The sequence below is a fragment of the Haliaeetus albicilla genome, chromosome 26 (assembly GCF_947461875.1).
Source record: "Haliaeetus albicilla chromosome 26, bHalAlb1.1, whole genome shotgun sequence".
Taxonomy (NCBI): Eukaryota; Metazoa; Chordata; class Aves; order Accipitriformes; family Accipitridae; genus Haliaeetus; species Haliaeetus albicilla.
This window is the reverse complement of record NC_091508.1, coordinates 12,950,537-12,972,582: the sequence shown is the minus strand read 5'-3', so window position 1 is coordinate 12,972,582 and position 22,046 is coordinate 12,950,537. Positions and strand designations below refer to the sequence as shown.

The 22,046-nt window shown below is 61.9% G+C and overlaps 1 protein-coding gene across 1 annotated transcript in view; it reads left to right on the top strand.

The window, feature by feature from the left end:
- The first annotated feature begins 9,911 nt into the window (after positions 1-9,911).
- The window catches only part of NIBAN2 (niban apoptosis regulator 2), a 31,875-nt gene continuing 19,740 nt past the window's right edge, over positions 9,912-22,046 (top strand). The window contains exon 1 of the mRNA XM_069771391.1: positions 9,912-10,179. Within this exon, the coding sequence (XP_069627492.1) occupies positions 10,125-10,179 (55 nt within the window). The 5' untranslated portion in view covers positions 9,912-10,124. The remainder of the gene's footprint in view (positions 10,180-22,046) is intronic.

The following is a 22,046-nucleotide window of genomic DNA, read 5'->3' as shown; positions in this document are numbered from 1 at the left end:
GCATCCCCCCCCGCACCCGGCATCTCCCCCCGCACCCGGCATCACCCCGCACCCGGCATCCCTCCCGCACCCGGCATTCCTCCCACACCCGGCATCCCCCCCGCACCCAGCATACACCCCCGCACCCGGCATCCCTCCCGCACCTGGCATTCCTCCCACACCCGGCATCCCCCCCGCACCCAGCATACACCCCCGCACTCGGCATCCCTCCCCGCACCCGGCATTCCTCCCACACCCGGCATCCCCCCCGCACGCGGCATCCCTCCCGCAACCGGCATCTCCCCCGCACCCGGCATCCCCCCCCCGCACCCGGCATCCCCCCCGCACCCGGCATCCCCCCCCGCACCCGGCATCCCTCCCGCACTTGGCATCCCCCCCCGCACCCGGCATCCCTCCCGCAACCGGCATCCACCCCCTCACCCAGCATCACCCCACACCCAGCATCCCCCCCCGCACCCGGCATCAACCCCCTTGCACCCAGCATACCCCTTCGCACCCAGCATCCCCCCCGCAGCCGACATCACCCCCCGCAACCGGCATCACCCCCCGCCCCCAGCATCCCCCCGCACCCAGCATCCCTCCCCCACACCCAGCATACCCCCGCACCCAGCATACTGCCCCCCGCAACCAGCATCCCCCCCTGCACCCGGCATCCCTGCTCCACACCCAGCATACTGTCCCCCCGCACCCAGCATACCACCCCCCGCACCCAGCATATCCCTGCAACCAGCATCCCCCCCCGTACCCAGCATCCCCCCCCCGTGCCCCCCAGGGCTCAGCTCTGCACCTCCGGGTCTGTTTTGCCAGCACTGAAGCAAAGACCTGCCCCCCCCCCCCCCCCCAGGGCTGTAGGAAACCTCCCCCCTGAAGCATCTTTTTGGGGGGAGAGGCCCTGCCCGGGACAGCGGAGATGGCAGTGGGGAAGGATCCCTATGGTGTCTCAGGCTTATTTTCCAGCAAAATATCCCCCCCCCCCCGCCCCACGCAGGGGATGCAGACACCCCGTGGCCACCCCCAGGCGCTGGGCACGGCCAGGGCTGTAAATCTCGGGGCAAAGGCTGGGCGCTCGCCGGGCACCTGGCACGGCAGCTCCTCACACCCGGGTGCTACTGCAGGAGGGTGCCTTCTCCTCCAAGCTGGGGTGCGGGGTGCGTACAGGGGGTGCCAGCCTCTGCGTTTGGCCCCAAGCTGGCTCCCGGGGTCATGCTGAAGGGATTTGAGTGTTTCTGTGCTTCTCCCTTCCAAACCTGGGCAGGGTGTGATGGGATGAAGAGGGAAAAATGGGAAAGGAGGTGGGAAACAGTGCGATGCTTGCACAGAGCCTGAGCTAATGGCAGAGTGCTCCAGAAACAGGCTGTGCCTGCAGGTATAGAGAGGGATATATATACCTATTTATACGTACAGCTGTATAAATATTCACCCCGTCACTCAGAGGCGATGCAGGACAGGGGGTGCCTGGGGACACAGGACAGCAAAGGAGAGTCTGGAGGGACGGTGGGGTGATGAGGGCCCGTGCTCTGGCCCAGCCGTGTGGGTTCCCAGCATCCCTGGGTCAGGCAGATATGCGGCTTGATTCTTTGCTTTAAAACGTGTTCTCTTCAATGCTTCCTTAAAAATAAGCTGGAGTCGAGTTTGTCAGAGCCACTGGACTCTCTGCCAACCACAGGCTATAAATACCAGCAGGCTATTTAAGAGTGAGGTGTTTATATTCCTTTCCCATCTTGCTGTCAATCTTCCCGGTGAGGCCAAGCATCGCTTGTCTGTAGGCAAAAATACGGCACGTGTACAGAGCTGCAGGTGAGCCGGCACCCATCTGCTGTGGGTCCCTGCGGTGTCCCCCCTCTCTGCCCTCAGGGATACTCGGCTCCCTGGCAGCTGTGTGGTTCTCCTGCATCCATCACATCTGGTGGAAAAAAATGAAGAAAGAAAGAGTGAAGCTTGCTTCATTTGAAAAATCAGCAACCAAACCTTGACCATCCCCATCCGCAGGCTGCATGGGCAAAGGCGGGGGGATGCCAGGCTGGGGATGGAGGCCTTGGAGGTGAGTGCTGGGAGAGCAGGGACAGAAGAGTCCTGCCGATGGTGGGGTGGAGAGAGGGCTGCCTCCGGGAAGGATGCTTTGGCATTGCCTTCCTGACAGCAGGGGCTTGGCCCCATCAAATATGGGGAGCCCAAGTCCTGACATCAAGAAGCCTGCTGGCTTCGGGGCTAGAGGCTGGTTCCCACTCAAAGGCATTTGCTGGGGTGCAAAACACCTTGGGATGGTGGGTCCTCCAAGCAGGGACTGTGGGCTGTTGGCCACACACCTTAGACCCTTGGAGACCACCAGAAGCCTTTCCATCCTCTGCAAGGGGCTCCAGGTGGGGAGTCGGAGCCACGAAGCCCAGACCCCCCCAGCACAGCCGAGCTGCAGCAAGTGTGGTCCTGACGCACGTGAGACACCACGCACAGGTAAGGGAAGGGGAGCAGCATTTCCTCACCTCCCTTTCCATCGTAGGGCTGAGAAGGAACATCAGGGTGGATGGGGAGAGGTGGTGGCTGCTCCCCTCGCTCCCTTCTGTGCTGCTTTGGTCCGAGTGATGAGAACTGGGATGGCCAGGTCAGGGGGCTGGGACCTCTGCAGCAAGCGGCGACTGTTGGCATGTGATTTAACCCTGCCTAAATAACGGACGGAGCTGGGAGGCAAGACGAGGGACTGGTCTCAGGGTCAGGAAATCAGAGGGAGCTGGCTGAAGCTGGTTTTCCTGAATGACAAGTTTGAGGATGTCTGTGGCACGGAGGGGGAGTTGATGTGGGAGACGCTTTCCTGAGCAGCCCTGCGGCCACATCCTGATCCCTCCTTGCTGGTCCTCTGGGCTTTTTCAAACCCAAAAGTTCAGTTGAAAGCTATCGAGATGCTGGAAATGTGTTCAACTGGGAGAAATGGAGATGTCTCGCAACCCGCTGAGTCCTGGGGCTAGGGCTTAGGGGAAACACCAGCAGCTCCTGCTGACCTGCCAACTGGCCCTGGGGACCAGGCACTCTCTGGGCACATTTGGGACCCCAGGGGCACCCACAGGGCAGCTGTGCGAGAGCATGAGCATATCTCTGGGCCCTCTCTGATGCCCCTGGGGCCACTGGCTCGCAGGCAGGGTGAGTCTCTGCAAAACTGCCTGAGCCCTGGGGATATCCTCTCCTCCACAGCCCCAGGGAGGGGGAAACCCCCCAGGCTTTGTCCCGCTGGGGGATGCATCCATCGTCAGGGGGTATGAAACAGGGAGGCGGCTTCCCCCCCACCCTCGGTGCAGGCAGAGGCAAACTGGTGACGATGAAGCCAAATGACTCGCCCCAGGCTGGGAATGTGTCCCAAGGGAAGGTGGCTGTAGAGACAGGGAAGGCACAGCATGACCCCTTGCTTTCGTCCCCATGAGCTGCCTGGGGCCAAGCTGCTTGGGGTTAATAGTGTCCAAATGCCTGTTGTTTTTGCTGGAGGCAGCAAGGGGTGATGGCTGAGCAGAGACACTTGCTCTGGGCGCAAGCAGGGCCCAGGCTTTGTGCTTTGGGTTTTCCCGCTGTTTCCAGCTGTCTGTCATTGCTCAAACATGGTTTTTTTCCTTTCCCCAGAGCAGTGGTTGCCGTGACCCAGCACCCAGGCCTTGCATGATGTGGTGCCCCATCCCTGCCCAGGGTTTGGAAGTGGTGCAGAACCCACAGGTCAGAAAACCACTCTTCACAGTATCCTACAGCAAGGGGCAGAGCCAGGGCCTCATCCTGGCCTGATCCACATGGGGAATAGCCACTGGAGCTGAATGGGCTGAGACCATCATTCCCATGTTTCTTGGTGTCCAGTGCCCGTCAGTGTGGGCTCCTTGGGAAAGCCAGGCAGCTGGCAGAGCCCTCAGCCCCTCCTGGGTCCCTGCAGCAGCCTGCAAACAGCTGGAGGGCCTGGGGAGGCACTGCCCGTGCCCATGCTGTGCCCCATGCTCGTGCCTGTGCCCATGCACCATTCCCATCCCCATGCCCCATGGCTGTATCCTGTGCCCCCGCCTTGTACCCACAAACATGCCCTATGCCCATGCTGGTGCCCGTTCCCATGTTCCATGCCATGCTGGCGCCCATGCCCATACCCTGTGCTCATCCCAGTGGCCATGCTGGTGCCAGTACCCTATGCCCATGCTAGTACTGGTGACCACGCCCATGCCTATGCCCATGCCAGTGCCACTGTCCCCACACCCCCTGCCCACCTTGGTGCCGCTGCCTGAGGCAGATTGTCTGCTTATGCCATGCCGGTGATCACGCCTGTGCTGGTGCCCGTTCCCACATCCCATGCCATGCCGGTGCCCATGCCCGTGCTGGTGCCCATGCCGTGCCAGCGCCCATGCCCATGCTGGTGCCAGTGCCCATGCCACGCCGGTGCCCGCTCCCACACGCCATGCCATGCCATGCCATGCCATGCCATGCCGTGCCGTGCCATGCCGTGCCGGTGCCGGGGCAGCCAGGCTGTCGCACCCTCCGCAGGCTGCACCCGGCCGGCCCAGGCTCCCCGCCGAGGCCTGGCTGGCGGCGACCAGTTATCCCAGTCCCGACCAGCAGAGGGGAATGGTGATCCACATGAGCCACCCTCCTCCACCCGTGCCCTCTGCAAGCCCCGGGGGGCCGCGCTCCCCCGGCCCTGCCGGTCCCCTCCCTGCAGCGGGACGCTCGCCGGCGGGCTGGGTGCTCACCCACGGGGGTGTGTGGGTGGGGGTGACCCTCCCGGGTACACCCCGACCCCTGCGCTGCCTGCCACAGCCCCGTGGGACTGGCTTGTGGGTTTTTGCAGGGTCCCGGGTGGCTGCCCAGCCTTGGCCAGGCTTGGAGCTGGTCCCCTCCATCCCTCCGCGCAGAGGCTCTGTGCCCAGGCTGGAGCTGGAGGTTATTGATCCTGCCCCGGCTCCAGCCCTGATTCAGCAAAAGCCGGGGTGGCGGCAGGCCTGATTCAGCACTGCTTAATCACCTTGTTATCTCGGAGTGTTGCTCCGGCACACCATATCCCGCTGCAGTCAGTGGGACGGGGGGTGCAACTACCCACGGGGCTCGTCCTCGGAGCCACGGGCAGGGCACTGCTGCTCCGTGGGGCCGGGCGGAGCTGCCCTCGGCTTTGTCAGCAGAAGGAAGTTTTACTGCTGCAATTATACAGCTGTTCATTGCGCCAAGACGAGTTCCCATGAAGGTGAGCAGCCCCCAGCGCACGAGCAGGAGAACGTGTTCACACCCTCGTTTGCTGGGGCTTTTCCCTCCTGCCCAACTTTGGCTTGCTCAGACCCCACACCGCAGCAGAGTCCCTTAGCAAGGACGTGTCTTATTCACCTCTGAGGCCTTAGAGGTGACCCTGGGTGTGTTTGCATGTGGCCGTCCCCCCATGGATGGGGACCTGAGCCCAGCTGTGCTGGCTGCCAGGGCCACCAGAGAAATGCATGCAGCTCTATTTGTAAGGGCCACCCTGAACACGCCGCCCCCCCCCGCCCCCCCCCCCCCCCCCCCGGCTGCACCTCCTGCCTGCAAGCACCCCCAGGCTCTTCCCCCAAAGCGATCAGGTTTCCCAGTGATCTGGCCAAGGTGGAAACAGATCCTCGTCCCAGGGTCAAAGAGGGTGAAAGGTAAACTCCGCTGATTGCTCCTTATATCACAGAAAGGGAAATAAATACTTACTGAGCTGAAAGCTTGATCCTGCAATATACTCTTGCATTTAGCGGTTGCAGGAATTCAGCAGGTCCTGGAGGCAGCAAATGACGGGGAACAGCCTGTTCTGGGCACTCTGCAGGTGCAGCAAACACCTTTGCTGCTGAGAGGTCAGATTTTACACTGTGGTAATGACTGCATGGAAAATCCAAGGGGAGCAAGGCAGGGGTGATCCTCCCCGTGGGTACCGAATCCAGGGGGACCAGCTGAAGAGGCAGGAGGGGCAGGGAGCTGAGCACACAGACCCTGGCAGGCTTGGTTTGGCTGCTGTGAGCATAAAAATATCCCAAGTAATCAACTCTTTTTAATTTAAATACTCCCTCATGGATATGGATTGGGGCATCAGGACCATTCAGGAGATGTGCTGGGTCCCTGGGAGGGTGAAGGAGAGGTCTGGAGTACTTTGCTCGTCATGGTGGACTTCTGCACCAGCCTCAGGCTTCAGACGTGCTTTGAGGGCTTTGCCAGTTCGGGGACTATCTCAGATAGCTGCTGCTGCCATCGCCGTGGTCCCAGGCAACTGCTTGAAACCGCAAGAGCGTTTATTCTCCTAGGCTGTATTCAGAGGGAAATCCTTCATTTCGAAGCTAGGATAATTCAGCCAGCTCCAGGCAGATAAGCATTATTTCCATCTGTTTAGTGAGATGTAATTAGCTGGGATGATTAGACTTTATCACGGTGTAATTTTTTAAAACTCCGTATCTGCACAGTCTCTAATGGGAGGGATGTCTGTGCGGGGTCCGCTTGCAGCCCCAGCATGTGGGGCAGACACGGGGCCAGGCTTAATAAACCCATTTGAGCATCATCTGCAGTGCAGGAGCTGCTGCGCTTGGTTTCCCCCTGCTCAGGGCTGCCGAGGGCTCCTGAACCCCGCGGGGCTCAGCTCCAGCCTCGGCAGTGGTGTCACCCGGAGCAGGTGCCTTTCTGGAGGGATGCAGGGAAGGAGAGCGGGGCAATGCCTGAGCCGGCGCTGCTGCCCATCTCTGTGCCAAAGGAATGAGCCTCCCTTGCACACAGGCAGTGCAGAGTGTGCTGAATTTAAAGATAGCTCGGGGAGGACGGGGCCAGGAGGGGAGGCAGGAAAGCACTGGGGGGCTGTGTCTGCAGCCCTTGCCCAGCCACGGCGGGACAGGCTCAGCGCTTGAGCAAGGCCAGGGTGGGCTTTGCCCCGTGCTGCTGCCAGAAACTGGCAGCAGGAGAGGAAGGACAAACCGTCCACATTCCCATCCCTGTCCCCATCCTCCTCGGACACCCAGCGGGGCGGTGGGGATGGAGGAAACCCTGGCCAGGACCACGTCGGGGACAATCTGCTCTGCACATGGCCATGTGGGAATACATGGAGAAGTGCTCAATGTGATGCCACTGCTGAGCTCTGAGCTTCCAAACGCCTCCTCTCACGACAAAACCCTTTAGATAACTCCTTTACTTTCCCCCTCCCAAGCTTTAGCAGCTGAGCCTGTCTCTGCCACCAGCCAGCGTGCGGCAAAAGCTCTGCGCTGTGTCACCGCACAGCGCTGACTAACGATGCCGGGATGTCGTGCTCATCTTCAGGTGGTTTTTCAAGCCCCAGAAACAGCCTCTGTGTCTGCGTTATGGCCTCCGGTCTCTGTTGACACGCTATTTCTGCAGGCCACAAATATAACCTTCCTGTTTGCAAATCAACAATATCAATGCTCTCTATTTTTTGCCTTATAATGAGGTTGGGGTTTTTTATTTATTTATTTAAGAAATACATCAGTGGGCAAAAGAGACAGGTAATGGCTCAGTATGTAGTGCTCCAGTGCTTACGTGGACTGACTTTTCAAAAAGAAGGGTTTTATACCACTTACTTGGTCTATTTAGCAGGACTGTGTGTGCACTGCCTAAATCATATTCCATACATTGTTGCTTCTAAAGGAATGAAGCTTGGTTTCATTATTAAATGAAGTTATTACCATGGGTAGATATTAATTTTTTTTTCAATTTGAGGGAGGTGGATGCATTTTCCCCACCTTTTACATACCATCACCCCACTAAGGCAGACTTTCAAATGAATTCAGAGCCAGACTCCTCGGGGATCAGCACCGGGGAAAGGGTTTAAAAGCCTCCAGTGGAACAATTTTCTATTGGAAATGAGATTTTGCTGTAGCTAAATTTCCCACGAGAACCCCTTGATTTCAACAGCGTTTTGGCCAGGCAAACTGCAAACAAGCCTGCTGCTAAGGGAAAAGCCTTCTTACAGGGCATTGCAAAGAGAAAAAGGTAAATATTTCAGCTTTGAAACAATTTTCCCTTTGAAATGACTTGCAGGGCTAAGAAACGTGTCAAGATGGAAAGGGCTGATGTGTGGTGGGCATCCTTGGGGGGTGAGCCCAGCCCAGGGGATACCCCAGCCCCAGCAGCCCCCAGCTGCAGCCCAGCCCCAGCCACCCTTGCTCCCACAGGTGCTGGGGCAGATGCAGGGTGGCACCTGGATGCCAGTTGATGTCCTGATGCTCTTTGGCCTCGTGTTGAGTGTTTGGCTTTAGGAGAGCCCGGCCTGGCATGGGAGCACCCGCATCCCTCCCCCTCAGGAGGATGCTTGGCCCCAGGGTGGCAGCATCCTGGGTCGGCAGGGTGGGGAAGAAGCCCGTGGTCATCATCCGTGTGTCCCCCACGGGTGTGCCAGGCGGGTGTTGGGCATCATTTCAGGGCAGGGCTGGTGGCAACTGGCAGGGAGAGGTGCGAGCAGCCTCTCGTCCCCGTCCCCAGCCCAGCAGCCTGCGGCTGGCCGAGAAGAGCTATTTAAGGCAGGATAAACAGGATGCCTTGCTCCACGGCTGGCCACCTCCATCCACTCCTCCCTCCCGCCGCCGGGTAAACAGTCCAGCCCGGGAAAAGACTCGCGGTACAACCTCAGAGCCCTTTCCACGCCGGCTGGCCTGGACCTAGCCAAGCAACCTGGCCGCGGTTGAGCCGAGTTTTGCCCAGCCCAGCCCAGGCTCCCAGTGGCCTGGAAGCATCCGGGGACCGGAGCGATCCCAAGGCATGGAGCCACCTCAGCAGCGACTCCCCGGAGCCGCCCTGCAGCTGGGAACAGCCTGAACTTTCTGGCCACACCGCCACGTCCTCCCCCTTCCTCCTCCTCCTCTTCCTCCCTTGGTCACACCCCGGCCGCTCGCTGTGCCCAGGGGTCTGGGAACCATGCAGTCAAGGCTTTTCCTCCAGCCGGATCCTGCCCAGGCAGCGTGCGGAGGATCCCGCGAGGGCTGTTTCCGCCTGTTGCTCTCGACAGAGGAGCTGCAGCTACAGCAGAGGAAGGAGGAGCTTTTCCACGGCTTCCTCCAGCTCCCCAGCCCCGGCTGCTTCCCTCCCTGGGCCAGCAGCTCTGGGCCTGGGAGCTCGCCCGCCGCCCAGCAGCACCCCATGGATCCGGCCAGTCAATTTTCAGGCCCGGCGGAGCGTGTGCGAGGGGATTTTGCTGGACTGGTGGAGCGCTTCTGGTTCCAGTATCCCATTCGGAGCGTGCCCTCCAGCTCCCCAGTGACGGTGGATGATCTGGGAGATGCCAGCCCCCTCCTGGCTTCCCCCACCCTGGGAGAGCAGGGCCAAACAGCTCTTGGTCCAAACCCTGTGGCTGGAGAACGTTTTAAGGCAACTTGAGTTTTTCCATCCCGTTCTCCCGCACGATGAGAGCTGCCCGGAGGGTGGGGAAGGCAGAGGTGCCCCTCGCCCTCCTCCCGCTCCGTGCTGCTGCCCGGCCGGCTCCCACGGCCGCCCTCCAACCTTGGCGTCGAGAGGAGCCGAGGGCTGAGGCTGCGGAGGAGCTGGGCGTGAGCCCGCAGGTACAAAGGGAGGAGCGGGTGTTGCAATGGCCCCGTGAAGCAACGGCAGGAGGGGAAGGAGGCCGGTGCCAAGACGGAGCTGGTTTGCCTGGCGCCGCCAGCCGCGGGACCTGGCGTGGGTCCCCGCAGTGTGTGGGTGGGGGGCACGGCGGTGCCGTGCGGGGAGGGAGAGCGGGCGGAGGTGCTTCCAGCACCCAGCGCACCCCGGGGGCGGGGAGGGGAGGGGGGGGCAGCCCGATGGGGCAGCACAACCCTTCTCTTTGAGCCTGCCCCATCCCCCAGCGAGCAAATTAGAGCAGCTAATTACAAGGAGGAGGGACACACACAGACACACACGGACACACACAGAGACACACACACACAGACACACACACAGATACACAGACACAGACACACACGCACACGCACACACGCTCCCCGGGGCGCTGGCGCGGCTGGCGGGGGGCGGCGCGGGGGGAGTGGCCGGGGAGGCCGGCGGGGCTGGGGCTGCCATGGGGCGCCGCGCTGCCTGACCGCCCCGGGCGCTGCCTTCCTCCTCCTCCTCCTCCTCCTCCTCCTTCTTCTCCTCCTGCTCCTCCTCCTCCCGCCGCCGCCGCCCGCCCCGGCCCGGCTCCGCTCGCCATGGGAGATGTGGTCTCCACGCACCTGGACGAGGGTCGCCGCCAGCACATCGCGGGTGAGCTCCCGGCGCGCTTCCCCCTCTCCCCTTAACCCAGGCGGGCTCTTCCCGTCCCTCTCTTCAGTCCGGGCAGGGGGACACACGCCGCCCCCTCCCCGTGCTCCCGGGAGCCCCCCCCCGCCTGCTCTTCCCCTCTTTCCCGGACCTTAAACTTCTTGGTTTTTTTCTTTCCACCACGTTGCAGTTTCCCTGCGTTATTGCCTGTCCCCTTGGCTGGGCACGGCCGGGGGCGGGGGGGCACCCGAAGTGCCTGTCTGCCTTCCCAAATGAAAGGCTGGGTTGTGCCGGGGGTGTTTGTGTTGGCTCCGGGGACCGGGGAGCTTGTTCATGCGCTGAGCTTCTCCGGGCTGTGGGGAGGGAAGGGGGGGAAGCTGGGCTCCGGAGAGATGCTGGCAAGCCGGGTCCTGCGCAGGGAAACCACTGTCAACACGGGGTTTGCTGGGGCTGGGCCGGCAGATGAACTTTCTCCCCCTTAGCAGTGCTGGGGGATCCCTAGGGAAGCCTCCCCAAGGGCTCTGGGCTGGGGGGGAAGGACTGGCTGCACCCATCTGGGATGTCCCAGGCCTGCCCCAGCACAGGCAGGACACAGCAGTCCCCCCGCCACCGCTGTGGGACGGGGAAGGGTGACAATGTGGTCATTGAGAGCTCGGCCGTCCCGGGGCGACTGCCCGGCAGTGCCTCTGCCCCCCGGCGCAGGATGTCTGGTCAGCGCCGCCTGGGAATTGCTGAACGTGGGATTACGGCTTCTGTACAGGCACGGGTTTGTGCCAAGCGATGGCTGGGAGGGCGGTGGCGGGGGGGGGGCAGGGCTGCTAATTGGTGCCTGTGGTGACTTGCTTGACCCCTGTAAGTGGGGTCACTCCTCCATCGGGGTGCTGTGCCCCCCCCCGAGCCACCTTGCGTCACTTGTGATGCGGGCGCTTCGCTCCCCGGAGCTCCCGAGGAGGCAGGACTTGACCTCCGAGCCCTTTCGTGCTCTGGCTTCGGTTTCAGCTCCCCAGGCTGAAAAACCCTCCTCTCCACCAGGTTAAGCAACCCCCCCGCGAAGCTGCACCTAGTCGGGTGGCACGGAGGAGCGTGGCTTCACGCTGGACCTTGCGCACCTTGTGGGGAGCTCAAGGGCTCAGGGAGTGCTGGGGTTTTGGAAGTGGCTCTGCCGTATCTTTCCTCCATCTCTGCCATAAAGCCACGGGAGCGGCTCTGACGTCCTTTTTCCCCAATGGCTTTGGGGGAAAAAGCTGCTGCGGGTCCGGCACCGATGGAGCAGCGTGGTACAGCTGCCGCGATACCGGCACGTGGACTCGATGTCTCGCGGTGTATGGTAAAGCCCATCCACCTTGCCAGGCCCCACCGTCCTGGGCCGGCTGGCAGGAATGCTTACGTGGTATGCGGCTCAGCAGGACGCCAGCAGGTTTTCGAGCTTTGAAGGAGAGCTTGTAACGCACTGTGGGGTTTTCATGTTGCATAGTTAAAGCTCGACGCGCCTGATCCATGAGGCTGCAGCGCCTGATCCATGAGGCTGTACCGGCTCGGGTCTGTGCATGGCTGCTCACCGCAGCACATTTGGGTCCAAAGCACGTCCCAAATCTCCGTTTAACTTCCTGGTTCTCCGTACAGAGATGGCTCCCTGTCCAGGCCCTGTGGTTTTAATCCTGAAGAATAACAAGGAAAAGCCTGGTTGGGTTTCCTATGCAGGAATCTGTCTCTGCTGGGCCAGAAATTAGGTGTTTGCAAGGCCAGGCTGGATGGTTGCACCCTAGCAAGGACCGAGCTGTTATACCGGGGGGGCGGGGGCTGCAGACGAGTTTTCATGGGGAAAATAGGATTCCTGTGAAATAGGATTATGGAGATTGAGCTGGTACATGTCCTGTGCCATGCTGCAGCTCTGAAGGTTCAGAGTTAGTAGGGGGGACCTGCACCTGTGCTGGGACACCTCCCTGGGAGAGACTGGAGCCCACTGGATTCACTAAGCACCTTTCCGCTTTCCGCCCGGTCTCTTCGCTGCGTGAAAAGCCCCCAGAGCTGGGAGGGGCCGTAACCCAACAGGCAAGGCACGACTTGCTGTCAGGCATGCAAAGCAACGCGTTGGGGAAAACTCCGGGTTTTCCTGCCTAGCTCGGCCTGTTCTCTGCTGCCACTGCTCCTGCCGGCGCCCGGGGAGGGATTCATCCCCTCTCCAGGCAACTTTTCCCAGTTGTCCTCCCAACTTTGGGGAGTTTGGAGGAGCTGCCCAGGCTGATGTGACCCCTAATTGCAGCAGGGACGGGAGCTCTCTGGGCTTGGCAATGCTCCCTGTGGCTTCAGCCCCCGTACACCAGCAGAACTATGCCGGCTAGGCACGCAGCAAGCCCTGGGGCTGTGGGGAGATGGTGAGAGCCTGGGCCAGATCCTTCCCCCCTGCTGGGAGTAGAGCTCTGAGCACTGCAGGTGGGTTAAAGGCAGGAGGGTGGTGGCAAAAAGCCTTCCCATGTCATGCATGGCACGGTCCTCTCTGCATTGGGACCTCTGCCATCAGAGCTGTGCTGCGAAGGTCCCGTGCCATGTCGAGTCCATGCAGTGAGGCTGATGCCAACATCTCCCGGAGCTCACGAGCCACACGTGCGTGACTTATGTGTTGGTGGTTCAGGACCAGGGTCTTTCCTCCCACTGGTGGTGCTGGTGGAACTGGACCTCTCTCCTGGTGCCTGAGCAGGCGTGCAGGCAGCATCCCTGCCAGCACTGGCGATGCTCTGCTGTGCTGGGGTTGAAAGGGCAGCCCAGGGGGTGTGATCTACACTGGGGTGGTTTTCAGGCCGTGCTGCCTGCTGCTCCTGCATCCCTTTCGCCAGAGTCTCTACAATTGGTAAGTGCTTCCTTCTGCCGCCCTACTTTGGACATCATCCTGGCCTGAGTCACCCAGCTTGTTTGTCAACATCCTTTGGCTGCCCTCCTCCTCTTCCTCCCAAATGTGGGTTGGGAGCTACTCCCGACCTGCTCCACGGGCTGGAGCAGGGACTGGCTCCCTCTCCTTGCGCAAGGATGCCCAGCATGGGCACCATCACCTGGGGACACGAGGGTGGCAGGCATGGGATGTCCTGCCAGGGCTCCCGGGAAAGCCGAGATGTCACTGGGTGCCTTGGGTTTTTGCACAGCGTTCCCTCCTGTCCAGGGCAATAGGTGCCCTCAGCAAGGGGCTGGATGAAGCTCTTCCCTCGTGCTGGAATAACTCCTTCCCTAGTGCGTCCCAGCCCCATGGACCCCTTCTCCAGGGGGGTGAGGTAGAGTGTGGCTGGCAGGAACTGGGTGGCTCTGCCCCACGGGGCTGGTGGTCCTGGGCACCCGGCAGGTGGGAGAGCCCAGGGATGCAGCAGGAGCTGCCGGGTACCTCTGCGGCGAGAGGGATGGGGAGGTGAGTGGCAGCGCAGGGAAGGTCCCTGGGAGCTCACACCTTGTTCTGGCATCTCCAGGGAGTCTCCGGCTCATTAATTGCTGAATAAACTAGCTGTTATATGGGGTGGGTCTTTCTACAGACACCAGCCCACACAACGGTGGCAGAAGTGACACTGAGCCTCACCCCTGGTGCCAGACCCACAGCCTTTCCTCTCCAACAAGCCTTGTTGGGCATCGGTGGCTGCATATCCCCGATGCCACGGAGGAGCATCCTTCTCCTGCCGGGAGTCTGGGTGCCGATGGGACAGGCTGCGGGGTCAGGTCCGGAGGTGCCTGGCAAATGCCGAAGGGTGCCTGGCTGCGGTGTGCCGCAGAGGGGGAGGTTGCCGGCAGCGGGAAGAGGTTTGCTGTGGCTTCCTTAAGTGTGACACTCATTTCCTAGCCTTGGCCGCAGATCAGCTCCAGCCAGCACGGGAGGCGGTGGCTGCTGTTGATGGGCTCTGGGGTTGGTCTTGAGGCTGAAACCTTCACCCTGCCCCGGGGTGCGGGAACGATGCAGGGAGGCTCTGAGGGATCGGCACTGCAATGTGCTGGAGATGTGGAGTAGTTTCTTGTAACGAAGTGTGTGTCTTCTTTCATCGTGAAATAAATAACTCCCCTGGCATGTCAGGGCTCCCTGCCAGCGGGGAAGGGCTGGTTCTGGCAAGCCAGGGCTTACCCGCAGCCGTCATGTTGGGGCACAGGGCTCGCTCGGAGCCAGCGTGTTGGGGCAGGGGACGTCACCGGCTGCAGGGGCCTCTTGTGCTGGTGGCATTCCCACGTGGGCAGGAGGTGGGAGCCCTCCTGGCCCTGCCTGTGCTCGGCCCCAGGACAGAGCCTGCCTTCCCTCCTGGGGGGGCTTTCCCTGCCTCCCCCAGCAGGGGCTTAGCCAAAGGCCTTGCCTTGAGCAAGCTGGGGCACGCATGGAGGGCATCCCTGCTCTGCCTGGGAGCAGGAGGGCTGGGGACAGGAGGAGCAGAGGCGGCATCGCAGCTGAGAGCACTCCTTGGCCCCTCAGGTCAGCCCAGGGAGACAAAAGCACCCTGCAGACCAGGATTTCCCCCACACTGCAGTATCAGACACCCCTAAACCCATTGCAGGGACCCAGCAAGGGAAGCACAGCCAAGAGCTGGGATTTCCCAAGCCTTTGCCTCCCTCCTGCCCCCAGATTGCTGCAGAGGCTAGCTCTGAGCCCAGGGAGGCTTGGCACCTCTTGGCACATCCCCTGTCAGCCCTATCCCACCCTCCTGGGGACTGACGGGCTCCCGTCCCTCTGCCTGAGCCCCGTGGCAGGTTGCAACAAGCCACTGGCTCCCACCCCTGGCTTCGCCACAGCTATGGCACTGCCGGTTTGGCCCCATGCTGGGAACAGCAAAGATGCCACGTGGGTATGGGGACAGTCACCAAAACAGCCAGTGAAAGAGCCCAGGGTTAGGCGTGCGGACAGCCAGGGTCCATGGGGATGCAATGGGTGGTGCGTCCCATGGACAGACCCTGCAGCCGGCCTCGTGGGCAAGAGCCTGGTCCCAGCCCATGGGGAAGGAGTGGTGTCAGACCCAGCCGTCCCATTTCCATCCCTCTTACAGCAGCATCTCACGACCAGACTTTATTTCACAATCCAGCCGGCAGCTGCCCTGCCCTTGCTCCCAGCGAGCAGGGAGATGGGGGGAAGCTGGAAAGCTGTCTGCTTGCAGGATGGGGCTCTTGCCTCCCACATTGCCAGGACCCTGGGCTCTGTGTCTTAGAGGTTTTCAGCCGGCAGAAGGGCTGGAGAGATCCAGGGATGCTTATCCATAGGAGCTTGCCGGGCGAGGTTTGAAGGCAGGTGAGCACCAGCTCTCCAGCACGAGGCTGAGCACGCACTTTGCCCCTGCAGGACCCAGGTCTGGTCCCACCACCCAGTTTGCAGAAGGTGTCACTGCACCCTTGGGCTGCAGCACCCAGAGCCTGGCTGGTGTCTGGCCGTGAGATCCCCAAGCAGCAGCTGTGCTCCCTGGCTGGCCCCTGAGCCTTGTCCCATGCCTGGATGTGCCCGCACCAGCTCTATGGAGAGCCCGGTGTCAGGGGGGCCAGGAGGGGAGGAAGGGGCAGAGCACAGCCGCTCGTTGCAAGCAGACTTCCTCCCAGCCTCCTGGGCCGGAGGGGGAGGAAGGAGTAAAACTCCACCTTTTCCCCCTTTTCAAAGGGAAAGGGCAGTGATGTTCGGTGCAGGTCGTGGCTCTGGCTGGTAGAGCATGGTGCCCTTCTCCGTGCCCTCCTGCCCTTCCCCAGCAGGGATCTGTCCCTGCCTGCAGCCGGGCTCCCAGCCCTGCTCTGGGGGGGCTTGGATCCCTCTGCCATGGGAGTCCCCAGGATGGGATGTCCCCATGCAGCAGGGATTGATGGGATGCTCTGCCCTGGAGCTGGCTGGGGACCTGGGCCAGGACCTCCCTTCCCTCCTGGTTGGTGGCTCCTGGCACACGGGACGCTTGTCCTGGCTTCCTCTCTCCCTCTGCCAGCCCTGCTCAGCGCTATGTGAGATGCCCCTTGGGGGGTTTCCCTGCATGAAGAGGTGTGTCCCAAAGCTGGGATGACCTCAGTGCCACTGCGTGGGGCAGGATAGCGGGGCTGCCAGTTCCCAGGCACCCAAAGCAGTGGTGGCTCAGCCATGGGAAGCACCCTGAGCCCCTTCCTCTGCTCCCAACGCATGCAGGGCATCACCTGAGACCAGGACAGAGCCTTGCCTTGGGAACATCTCTGTTTTGGGAACATCCCTGCCTTGCCTCTGCCTAGGACCCACTTTGCTCTGCTGGCTGCCACCCACCCTCCTGCAGCAAGGAAGATGCTGGTGATGCTCTGTGCTGCCAGGCACTGGCTGCCAGCCCCATGGGGCAGGTGCCCACCAGCCCGGGGTGTCCATGGCTCACCAGGGGCTGTGCTGCTTCTGGAGCATCCTTGGCCATGGGAGACACTGGGCCCGTGGTCACCCTCAGCCAGGGCATCACCCTTCATCAGGAGGAGGGAGCAGGCATGGGGGGCATGGCGTGGGATGGGCACTGTGGGGCTGGTGGGGACCCTCTGTCCTCCCCCAGCCTCACGGAGGAGCTGGGCACAGGAACCCCCCCAGCAGCAGGGCCTGTGGCAGAGCCCAGAACAGGCTCAGGGCTGTTTTGTTCAAGTAGCTCTTGGGTTTTTTTTTTGGATGTACATAAAAGTCTTTGTTTGGTCTCCTCCTGGGGTGCTGGATTGGGTTTCCCACTGGCACTGGCCAGCTCGGTGGTGGAAGAGCGTGCCAGGTTCAGCCTCTCTCCCTGGGGCTGGGCAGGGAGGAGGCACAAGGGGACTGGCTGCTTGTCCCCTGCCGGGCACAGAAGCATTTGCTGCGACATCCCGGAGCAAGGACCACCCACCCCCTGCTGTCCCCAGCACCCGGAGCATGAGAGACCTGGAGGTGCCCAAGTTTGATCTGTCCCCTTTGCCATGGGGACCCCCCTTGGTGCCACAGCTCCCAGGTGCTACAGGGCCCCATGTGGGTGCCCAAAGGACGCTGCTGCCAGTGCAGCACCCCGCAGCGGCACTGCCTGCGACCCAGCGTTGACTTGGCCGTGGTGGCGGTTGTGCCACACCAGAGCGGATGCAATGCTGCCGGGCCGGTGCTGGTGGATGAGCGGAGCCTTATTTGGGGAGGGATGATGCTGGGTCCCACCGTGCTGCGGGGCAGCAGCCGCTGTGGGGTGAGCACCAAAGGGTTGGTGGCTCTTCCCCAGCCTGGCCAGGTGCTGGTGGAACCCTGGGGGACAAGGGACATGTGGGGTTATGTGACTGCAGCCAGGATGAGGGCAGTGGGTCCTGGTCCGGCACAGGGTTTGGGGTATGGTATCCAGCTTGAGCCGAGCTGGTCCCGGGGGATGCTTCAGCTCCCCACAGCCACCTCCCTGCCTGTGGGACGTATTCTGACTGTCCTGCGAGTGCAATCACCTCTTCTGGTGGGCTTGAACCTGATACCTGTGCCACTGGGCAGGTGGCACTTTGGGCTGGGGTGGGTTTAGCCCAACTGGGGTGCCTGTGTGGGCACCTGCACCCTGTGGCTTTGGAGCATCACCCCTGAAGGCAAGGCTGCTCAAAGGGGAAGGGATAGGGCAGGAGGGTCTTGCCCAGATCAGGCAGGACTGGGTGGGCAGGAGGGGATCTCCTCCTGCCCCCATCCCTCAGAGGCTGTTTGGGCAGGGAGGTTCAGGGCAGACATCTTGCGCTGGGCTCAGTCCAGCCCTGACCAGCTTCTCCAGAGATATTCAAAGGCCCCGAACGCTGTTTATTATTCACACGCACATTCCTTGCATGTAGCCCCACAGCAGCCTGTTCCCGGGGAGCAGCAGGAGACCGGCATCCATGTCGCGGGAAAACACCCGCCGGCACGTAACCGGACGCTAATCCCTCGTCTGCTGGGCTGGATGCGGCCCCGATCCGCGGGAGCGGGGCTGAGTCTGGCTTCGCGGTTGGGATTGGGGAGCAGGAGCCGCGGGTGAAGGGTGTCCAAAGCGAGGTGAGAGCACCGTTGGGGGTTTTTTGGCTGTTCCTAGGTTGAGGACCTGCTGCTGAATGTGCTGCTTCATTTTTGGCCCCTTGGAGTTCCCGGTCTGCTTTAGATCCTACCTGCGGCCGTGCCGCGCATGGCTCTGCTTCGGCAGGTTTGTTTGCTCTGGGCTGGGAGGGGAGCAGCGTTGTGCAACCGCTGCGGCTGGGCGCGGTGCTGGGAGACGGGGTGGGTGCTGCCACGGTGGGAACAGAGCCCCTGGAGAGCATCTCTGGGGACATCCCCGGGGACACGGGGTGCTGCCAGCAGTCGGGATGGGGGATGCGATGGAGCGCTGGGTGCCGGTGAAGGGTGCACCTTGCAGGCGGCGAAGCAGAGAGCCACGTCCCCGATGGGTGCCCCAGCCCTGAGCTGGCACTATGGGCGCTTCTGACTCATCCGGGGGCAGAGCCCTGCACAGCAAAGGCAGGGCAAGAGAGGATGAACCGGTTCAGGCCAGGGCCCATCTGGTTTCTGCTCTGAGGCTGCCTCATCCCTTCCTGCCGCTCAGCCCCCGTCCTGCCCACCCTTCCCCACAACGGCGTGAGTCAGAGGGCAGCCGGCCGCTCGGCTCATCCCCGGGGCTGCTGGCAAGGGGGTGGCAGGATACGTCCCCTTTCCACCCGGACCATGCCTCTGAGCTGATTTGTAGCTGAAAATATTCCCGATGGATTTTGGAGCGGTGCTGGAGCCAGGCAGCAATCCCTGTCCTGCCGGGTCTCCAGTGCCGAGCTGTGCCCTGGGTGCAGGCATCAGAGGGGTGCAGAAAAAGCCAGGGCAGGCACTGGGAGCAGCCTCCGCTTCCAGTTTGTTCCAGATAAGCTCAGTCTAAATCCTGATAGCAGCCTGAAGCAGAAATGCCCTGGGCTGGTTTTGGGTGGATTTGTGTGAAGGGTGCATTTGGGTGCAGGGAGGTAAGAAGGGAAACTGTCCCTGGTCTTTGCTCTTCCTCCCCTGTTTTTCCCTGTTTCAGTCTTTATGAGAGGGGAAAATACAAAGTGCTACCAGGTCAGCTCCTGGGTTTTGCTGTTATCAGGAACAACCCCTCCTTCAGCTCCCTTTTCTGCCACGGTGTCCCTCCAGGCGGGGAGCCAGTGCCTGACCTGCCCCCCCCCCCCCAGCCCCAGCATCGCCCTGGGAGCCGCACTGGAAACCCCCTCCCAGGGGGATGCTCAGGGAATGCTCAGCTGGGCTGAGTCAGGCCCTTATGAAGGAGTTTGTGTTTCTGGGTGGAAATGAACTCAGCTTCAAATTCCCAAAACCCTAAACTGCCAGCCGGGGTTTAACCCTTTGGGTGCATCCATCGGTGCTGTGGGATGCTTGCCCGGCTCCCTGCAGGGAGGTGCAGCGGCTCTCGGTTCTTCTTGGTGCCCCCTTGACAGTGGCACCTCTTGCACAGTCCCTTCTGCTGGTTGTTGTGTTGCTGATGCTCAGCCTGCCTGGAGCTATCGTGTGCTGTCACGCTGCCTTTCCTAAAATCTTGTAGGGACAAGCCTGCGCTGAGGTGGGCCCAGCACTGCGGTGGGGTGAGCCGGCGGGCAGGGCGGGTGGCACGGCAGCAGGGCTCTGTGCCCGGTGGGGACAGCCTGTGTCCATGGGCCGTTCCCAGCTCAGCAGCTGCAGGTGGTGCGCAGGGCTCGTAGGGTGCTGCTGGTTTGAAGTCTGGCTCAGCACCCCAGCCCTGGGATGCTGTGCACCCCGTCCCTGGTGTGCTCCGCATCCCTTCCTTGGCACGCTGTGCACCCCATCCACGTGTGCGTGCACCCTGTCCTCACCATGCTGTGCACCCTCTTCCTGCCATGCTGTGCACCCCATCCCTGGCGTGCCGTGCACCCTCGGTGGGGCATGTCCAGACACACCGTCTGCATAATGCCAGGATATGGGGCACACGAGGGCAGCTGAGGGGCTGCGAGCAAACCCCCCAGGTGCATTTAGGCCAGGCAGTGGTGCAGGATTGCTGTGAGGGATGACCCGGGCACCCTTCACCCAGCCGGTGGCATCAACCTCCCTGTGGTGGCCTTGTCCTTGGTTTCCCTTGCTGGAAGAGCCACCCTCATTGTCCTCTCGGGCCGCCGGGAGGAACCGGAGCAGCCCGAGGCAGGGGGTCAGCATGGGAAGGTCGGCACTTGGGTGACGTTCCAGGCGGTGTGTGCACCACGGTGGTGCCCATCCTTCCCGGCTCCCCTGCTGCCAGCTGGGCGCAGGCAGGACGCCGGCGGCTCTGCTGCCCTCCTCGCACACCGGCGATGGGAACCACGGGCCAGGCAGCCGCTCCCTGGTACGTTGGGGACAGCCGGGGATGCTGCGGGGCTGTCGCGGTGAGCAGTGGCCTCACCGCCTTGCACCAGGAGTCGGTGGCCGGACGAGGAGGGGCCTTTTGGTTTCGCTGCCTTTATCTGGGTGGAAATCAGCTTCCATTCGTTCTTGCCTCCCCAAGGCGCGAGCTGGCCGGGCTGGTGGCACTGTGTGCCAGCCCATGGATGTCCCTGTCAGCGCCACCAGTTCTGGGGCTGCTGGGAGCCTGCGCTCCCTGCAGCAACTCGCCCCCGCTCGCTAATCATTTACTGGCTAAATTAGTGATTAACTCCTTCGCCGGCAGCCTTGGCAAGCCTGGCTGGGCCAGCACACGCTGCTTACGGGTCCCCTGCCAGCGGGACGTCCTATGGGCCATTGCCACCATGGCATGGGCCATCACCACCACAGCACAGAGGGACCTTCACCAGGGTAGGGATACCCAGCAAAGGGACACGATGGCACGGCCCCCCGGGTGTCCGCTCCTCCGTGGCTCTGCAAACACATCCCGGTGCCATCACCCCGTTGCTGAGCTGGCAGCGAGGGGACACGGGATGCCTGCGTGGAGGCAGGGAGAGCTGGGGCTTTCCTGCGGCCCCGCTGAGTCAGGCTGTCCCGCGGGGGCTGGGGAAATGAGCCAGGCAAGGTTTCGTCACGAGTGCGGGGGCCATGGCTCAGCCAGCCCGGGGGTCTGCTTCAAAGAGCTTTTTTGTCCTTTTTTTTTTTCCTTTTTTTTTTTTTTTTTTGGACCAGAGGGAAAATTCCCTGCCTCCGGTGAGGCATCCCTGCTCCCAGCTGCTGCTCCTGCTCCCGCTCATCTCAGCTACGTAAACCCAGGGGGGCTTCTGGGGAAGGTTGGGATTTCAAAGGCACCCTCACCCCCTCTGATTATATTTAAGTAGCAGCAGAGGGATGACAGGGTCTCTCATCTGAGGGTGTGTCTGGCGCAAGGGACGCGGGGCTTTGGGCTTGCAAAACGGGATGTGGGCTGAAGGGAGGTTGCGGATGACTGTTCCTGCTCGGATTTGTCAGATGCTGGCCTCCAGCCTCTTCTGCAGGGGGTGTGCGTGTGTGTCTGCGCGTGTGTGAGTGCGTGAATGTGCATGGGTGTGTGTGGGTGAATGCGTGTCTGGGTGTGCATGGGTATGCATGACTCTGGGTGTGCATGGGTATGCATGACCGTGGGTGGGTGTGCGTGTGCGTGTGGATGTTTGTTCATGTGTGTGCATATTTGTGCATGCATGTGCATGTTTGTGCCTGGGTGTGTGTGGATACATGTGCTGCTTTGGGCATGAGCAGCTCAGCCGCAGAGCACCCCGTGCCCTTGGTCCCCACACCGCCCTGTGGGTGCGTTTGGGAGAGCCCCGGGGTGCTCCCCCCGGCCATGCATGTTCGCAGCGATGCCGCCCCGCTCAGCACTCGGGGACCCGCTCGCTGTCCCTCGGGGGGCCGTGAGCGTGGTGGCCATGCCCTGGTGGCCAGCCCGGGGGGAGCCGGGGAGCAGGAGGCTGCTCTGCGTCCCCAGAGGCATGGCTGCCAGGACCCTGCCCTGGCTACTGCCAGGACACCGGGCACAGAGGGTTGAAGGCTCTTTTGGGTGCAGAGGAGCAGT